General features: G+C 34.7%; 1 protein-coding gene across 2 annotated transcripts; it reads left to right on the top strand.

The window, feature by feature from the left end:
• The first annotated feature begins 936 nt into the window (after nucleotides 1-936).
• Nucleotides 937-6,953, top strand: LOC104602667 (DNA-binding protein S1FA). Of its 2 annotated transcripts, none has more exons than XM_010266449.3 (3): nucleotides 937-1,094; nucleotides 1,280-1,351; nucleotides 6,614-6,953. In XM_010266449.3, the coding sequence occupies exons 2-3, from the start codon at nucleotides 1,298-1,300 to the stop codon at nucleotides 6,827-6,829; spliced, it is 270 nt and encodes an 89-aa protein (XP_010264751.1). In that variant the 5' UTR covers nucleotides 937-1,094; nucleotides 1,280-1,297; the 3' UTR covers nucleotides 6,830-6,953. The 2 variants fall into 2 exon arrangements, with proteins under 2 accessions (XP_010264751.1, XP_010264750.1); XM_010266448.3 differs by having other exon boundaries at nucleotides 948-1,191.
• The last annotated feature ends 311 nt before the right edge of the window (nucleotides 6,954-7,264 follow it).

The raw sequence follows: 7,264 nt of genomic DNA, 5'->3' as shown, positions 1-7,264 counted from the left end.
GAACTCGAGACTAGAAAAAAACATCGGATTTGGTACCCACGGGAGCAAGGAACTGTACTGTCCTTACTCCTTACAGCCATTTTCAGCCGTGAATTAGAAATATTTTTTCAAAAAATATTAGTACGGAGATGTTCCCCTTAAAGAAGGTACGAGGAAGGTAATGTGAGTATCAAATCCGATCTCGGAAATAACTGCACCGGAATCTGCCAATGTGCCTGGCATGATGTCTGGTCGGTCCGGTTTAATCCGGTTGGTACGATTGGTTTTTAGGGAGAATGACAGTTCAGCCCACATCAGAATTTTTAAGCTGAAAATAGAATTCAGTAGAATTCAGGTTATTAGGGTTTCTGACATTTTAAATGTTTATGGGTCTGTAGTAGAATTCAGAAATCTGCATTGGGTCTGTTCATACTTTTCTGTTTTTTGTATTTAATTACAACTCTTCCCGTTAGGAGTGAGTATTATTCGGTTAAAACCGAAATACCAAATCAAAAATTTCAGTTTTGAATTTTTTGTTTAGTTTTCTTTTTATTTTTGGGTAATTCGGTTTGGTTAATTTGATTTTTAGAAATTTTGATTTTCAAAGTTAGAAATTCCATTAACCAAAAAAACTGAATTAATTGAAATTTATTATATAATAATTAATATATAATATATTATATATTTATATATTATATATAATGTATTATAATGAAATTTAATTTCATAATAAATATTATAAGTTATAATATATAATATTTTATATATTAATTCAATTCGATTTTTAACCAAAAAACGAACAAAAAATTTTGGTTTGATTATTTCGATTTTCTTATAATTCGATTTCGGTCCGATTTTTTTTTTTTATTTCGGTTTTAAAATTTCGATTTATTCGATTCGATTTTTAATCGAATAAATCGAATGCTCACCCCGTTCCCGCATCGCATCTGTACGACTTGTATTGTTTACGATTTGAGATTTCACTATAAAAGGCGATGAGCATTGGGCAATTGCCGCTTACCGCGTAACGCCTTTCGCGGGCAATTAAATAAAGAGAGCGAACAAAAAAATCCCTCGTTTTCCACTTTTCCTCCCACTACTTATCTCACTCTCAGGTACTCCCTCCATCTCTCAATCCGATCTGGTTGTTCTCTGATTCCTCTGTACAATTTGCTTGACATTTCCATCGAAGCTAGAGATCGATCGTTATCTGTGAGAAACTTTTCGATCTTTAATTTACATGGTCTTTGTAATCCGTTTTTTGATCTCTTGATTTCTGATTTTGATTGAATTCGTGCAGTTGAACTGATTATCGATAATGGCTGACGATTTTGAGTTCTCTGATAAGGTTCCTCCGTCGTTTGAGCGCGTGGTATGTTTCTAAGTTCAAACCTATCCTCGCGCGTTTTTCTTGATCGAGCAATTTTTTTTGAGGTTTTGGTTCAGGACCCTAGGGATTACGTAGTTTAGTAGATCTGCTCTATGGTGAGCTTATGTTTGTGTTATTCATCTTTGTTTCATCCGAATCTGTTATTTGTTTCATTGCAATTATCTTTCAGCTGGACTTGTTCAATTTTACTTCAGAACGTAGTGTCCGGCTTCTGGTTTTGATGTAAGATTTTTCCGAGTTATTCAAGTTTTTACTGTAAGAATATTTTATTACAACTCATATTAAGAAGTTATGCTTCTCGAGTTTACTCAACCAACTTAGTATATTATTTTTGAACCGCCTTTTCTTAATGCCAATTAACAATTGTATTGCATGCATTTTCCATTAACAACTTTAACTCTGATCAGTAGTGAGAGTAGTAATTACTTAACTCTGATCAGTAGTGAGGGTAGTAATTGCCAATTAACAGTGGTTTGGTTGCTTGTGACAATTCTATTTTCTCTTTAGTTGTTCTTTTGGTTTTGACATTTATCTTGTTTCTTATGTTGGAGGTCGTAGTAATTGCTTAAATAACTTGATTTAAAGAATTGCATGTGTGCATGTCACTAAAAAAAGGATGGGTCTTATTCAAGAGATGGAATCCCCATTTAGACAAGTAAAAGAAGGCATCTGGAGTCTTTTAAGCGGTAATAATTTATAAAACAGAACATTCGCAACTTTTCTTACCTTTCTGTTAGAATAAATAGGGGGAAATGCTAATAATTATGAACTTTCCCGTTTATCTGAGTGAACCTTGACACTGGAAAGTTTCTTGTAAAGAGGAGAGCATGCTGAGAAGTCATCTGTTTTTCATTGGATATGGAGGTATTCAGATTTTGAAGATGATATTTCTGATGGATGTTATCTTAACTAACTTGAATTTGTGAAGACCTACTATATAACCTTTCAACCATTGGCATTATTGTTGTTGTAGCTTGTTAAGAAGTCTAGGAAGATTTCTGAAGCAAATTTATTAGATTTCTGAATTTTCCTAAGCTTGTCTATGCAGTTTCATGCTGCTTTGATTTCCCTGCTGTAAAAGATAATATTATTAATGCATGCTATAGGCTTCTCTAGGTTGTCATATTGGTATACCCCATGTTAACCATTTCAGTTCATTGACTTGAATTTACATGTCTAAATTAGTTGTCATTTTTCTTAATTAAAGAAACTACATTTCATTATTGATCTTAGTCTTCTAGGTTTCTATGTGAGAAACATTGCATGCATTTTCTATGCAAATTCAAGTGCATTATGTGTGATTTCTGCGAGTCCATAGTCTTTTTAGCTTATTTGATATGTTTCTTTCTTGCTACATACTTGCAACTTACTTTTTTTCCCTTTTTTGGGTGATTGGGCGATGGTCAGCAGAATGAATTCATTCATTGATAGAAAAAAACAAGCTATCCTGAATTGACAAAATCAGTTATTACAAATTTATCCCAGGTCCTGGATATTATCCAAGGTCCTGGATAACCCCATTCTACAGATTGCCTTGAAGTTCCCAACTTAGTTAATCTGTCTGCTAACTCATTTGCACACCGCAGAATCCATCTGAACAAGCAGTTCAAATTTCTTCCCAGTAGCTGGATTCCCTCACTAAAAGTCTATAAACCCACAGCATCTCTTTTCTGGTACATACAGCATTTTATGGACATATTTCAAAATGCTTTGTCATAATTTCACCCTGACACTAACTGAACCTGTTAGACATTTTTTTTTACTTCCTGATGTTGTTCATTTTGTTTTTAACTTTACCATTTCTAAGTTTTCCATTTGGAAGGTCCAAACTTGTTGGTATAGCTGTAAGAATTGCTGTTTATGAGAAATTCCTTGGTTTCTTTAAGCATATCTAAAGTTGAACTGTTCTCTCTTTTTTCCTTTCTTCTTTTGTTTGTTTGTTATGGTTTGTTTTAAAAAATTCAAACTTTGGAGATAAAATATTGTCCATATGGAAGATAAGCATTTGCCATTATCATCATTGGCTACATGAATCTTATTTCACCAATCTGTTCTATTTAAAGCTATATCCACTGTTAAATTGCTAGTGCTTATGTCATTTCTTACTACTTCTATACATGTCCTTTTTGGTATACCCCTATCTCTTCTAGCCCCTTCCACTTGCAAAAAATCACTTCTTCTAACTGGAGCTGTTGGTGTTCTTCTATACATGTGACTAAACCATTGTAGTTTACTCTCTCTCATTTTATCACCTATTGGAGCTACTCCTAGATTCCTATAGATGACTTCATTCCTGATCCTATCCTTTCTAGTTTTTCCACCCATCCATCTTTGGACATGTTGTTTCTTGACTGCCAAACACTCTGCTCCATACAACATAGCTGGCCTTACAACTGTTTTCTAGAATTTTCCTTTTAATCAAAGTGGTATTCATCTATCACACAAAAAGTCTAGATGCACCCGTCCATTTTGCCCAACCTACTCTAATTCTTTGGATGACATCCTCAATCTCTCCCTTATTATGAATTACTGAACCAAGGTACTGGAAAATGGTCACATTGAGTTCTCTCTTGGTCTCCATTCCCAATTGTTTCCTGATTTAAACTCCTATTATTACTAAATTTACCATTTGTCAATATGATAAATGAAATAAAATGTCAAAAGAAGAGGAAGGTTGGCAATGATTTTACCCGGAAAAAAAAGAGGAAGCATAATTGTCTAATGCCCAGTTATGAATCAATCTCCTTTGACTTAATGCATTTCATGGCAGAAAGATGGGGACAATTCTCAAACTGTAAAGATTCAGCTAAATCTTCATTCACTTTATGGCAAAAGCTTTATTTTTTCGCCCCTTTTATGAAACCAGTCTACCCCTCCCAAGCCCCCATATAGATGGGACCAACATTGGGTAATGACCTTTCACAAGGGAAATAAAATTGAAAACTTTGGTTGATAAAAAAAGAATAGTAGTAGGTAGTTCAGTTAACAGTATGATATTGCTGCAAACTAGAAAAGTGACAATTAATTCTTTGAAGGAGTGGTGCCTTTTATAAGGTGCCAGCTGGCTCAGTGGATCTGGGATTGAATCCGACCATCACTCTCACCCTTCCTACCCCCAATCCTCTAGTCTTCCTAGCAAAAAGGAATTATGAGAGCGCCTTTTGAAAGTGCAAGAGTTGAAAATTGCTGAACTAGCATAGAAGTTACCTTCAGTCAGACTGATCCTAATAACCAACTACATTCATTGAGCTGCAGCAGTATGAACTATAACCTGTTCTAGTACAAATTTCTGGATTTCTATGTTATATTGTCTATATAAGCCAAAAAAAGTGCAGAGTAGTTTTAAAATTGGTATAGTGAGTCTGAAATTTGGATGAGTGACTTTAATGAGGTCCTTGCTTTTAGTTCCTGGGAATATCCATGCAGAGTTGATGCAAACCAGGAAGAAGAAAAAAGAAACAAGTTTGAGATTTGAAGCTCCAAAGGAAAACTGGGTTTTCATGCTTCTGTGCATGAAGTTCCTCTTGATTCCACTAGCCTAAGCAATCTTTGGATGAGGTCATAACCAAGATATTAATGGTATTGGCTCTCGAGGTATTGATAGGATCAATGGTTTAGGGGGTTCTTAGGTTTTTGAAAAATTAAAGGTGATTCAATTCAACCTTTCTGTTAGCTAGCAGAGCATTGTAGAAATGGTGAAAGCATTGTTAATCCCATTAGAAGTTGAAATCTTTTAGTTTATGATCTTTGTGTAGATTGGCTAGTACCTTCTGCAGACATCATCTTTCTTGAATTGTTTTTATAATTCCTCTATGTGGTTCCAGGGTGCATTAATTTTCCTTTTGTAAAAGATAATAATTTGTGTATACATATATAGTTTTCTCTAGGCTGTCTAATTGGTATACCACAATGTTTAATCATTTCAGTTCAATTGACTTGAATTTACTTTCCTAAGTTGTCAATTTTTTAATTACCGATCCTACATTGGATCATTGGTCTAAGTCTACTTTTTTATGTCAGAAACATGCAATGTATTAGCCATGTAAGCTCAAGTGTATTATGCATGTTTTCTGTAAGTCCATGGCCAGTTCTTTTGAACTTGTTATGTTTCTCACCACATGCTTTCAGCTTTCTATGTGCATAATTCATAACACCTTTGTCATAATTTCATCCTGGCACTAAATGAACCTTTTAGACATTTTTGCTTCTTATGTTATTCATGAAGACATGGCAAGTCCATATCTTGTATTAGAAATTCCAACTATGGAGATAAGATATGGTCCATATGAAAGATGAAAGCTTGCCAATATGATAAATGAATGAAATGTCCAAAGAAGAGGAGGAAGGTTGGCAATGATTTTACCAGAAAAAGAGGAGGGATCAATAATTGCCTAATGTCCAAAGATCCCACTGTTCCAGGATCAAATCCCACCACCTCCAATCCCTAATTCAAGGAATTATGAGGAAGCCTTTTTCATATGATAAAATGATGAACCCTTTTGAAAGAGCAAGAGCTGAAAATTGTTTAACAAGCCAGCTTGACCCGAATAACCAACTGCATGCATTAAACTGCAGAAGTATGAGCTATAAGCAACTTAAGTTAAAATTTCTTGATTTTATGTTATAATTGCTTATACAAGCAAAAACAAATCATGTAGATTAACTTTACAGTTTTTTTTTTTTATCAGCAAAATAGATTAACTTTAAAGTTGGTACGATGAATCTGAAATTTGAAAGAATGACCTTAATTGAGGTCCTTGCTTTTAGTTCCTGGTAACACAGAAAGCATAGTTGATACAAACTAGGAAGAATAAGAAGAAAATAGAAGCAAATTTGAGGGAGTGTCGTACTGAAAGCTGGATTTTCATGCTTAGGGTTCCATGAAGCTCCTATGAGTCCCACTAGAAGTGATCTTTAGAGGAGGTCATAACCAAGATGATGGTGTTGGCACTTGAGGTATTAATAGGATCAATAGTTTAGTGGGTTCCTAGGTTTTTGAAAAGTTAAAATCCATAATCATATAGCTTTCTCTGAGATGCCCTACAGCAAAAGCAAAGTGATTCAATTCAAGGCTTTTTATAGTTGAGCTAGCTGAACATTGTAGAAATGGGTAGTTGAAACTTCTTTGGTTTATGATCTTCATGTAGATAATCGTCCAAAGATATCATCCTTTTTTGAGCTTTTATAGCTCCTTTGTGTTATTTTTTGTTAAAGGTTATAATTTATCTGCTGTGTAATAAACAGGGAAATGTGATCAAGGATGCTGAAGCAAAAGGTTTCAACCCAGGGTTGATAGTACTACTTGTAGTTGTGAGTCTACTATTGGTCTTCCTTGTTGGGAATTATGCTCTTTATATGTATGCTCAGAAGACGCTTCCACCAAGGAAAAAGAAGCCCATCTCCAAGAAGAAGATGAAGAAGGAGAGGCTGAAGCAGGGTGTTTCAGCACCAGGAGAGTAGTTTAGATTTAGTATTTATTTTCTTTTGTTTTTCTTCCTTTATGTTCAGATGCTACACAGATTTTTTTTCCTTTCTTAATGCCAGTCGTCAATGCTAAGACAAGGTTGTTATTTCCGTTTGGTAAGTTTAGGGTCTTATCTCTTAACCAAATTTAACCTTTGTTAGGTAGTAGTTGTCTTGGGACAAGTGAAAAAAAAAGGTGAAGCTGTTGGTTATTTCATCACCTTACCTTTTTTTTCACTCTTGGTCCAATATGACAATTTATATTGGACCAGAGGCCATGAACCATTTCAATGCATAGTCTGTAATCCAGAGAGTAGGAACTAGGAACTAAATCAATGTACTCGACCTTGCCAAAGGATGTCCAATGGAAATTCTGTCAATCGACTCAGGATTCTTAGAAGAACAGCACAAACACGCTTGAGGCGGCAGCCC

This window comes from Nelumbo nucifera, chromosome 2 (assembly GCF_055504915.1).
Source record: "Nelumbo nucifera cultivar China Antique chromosome 2, China Antique-T2T, whole genome shotgun sequence".
In the NCBI taxonomy this organism is placed as follows: Eukaryota; Viridiplantae; Streptophyta; class Magnoliopsida; order Proteales; family Nelumbonaceae; genus Nelumbo; species Nelumbo nucifera.
The sequence above is the reverse complement of the archived record's forward strand: the minus strand, read 5'-3'. Positions and strand labels throughout refer to the sequence as shown.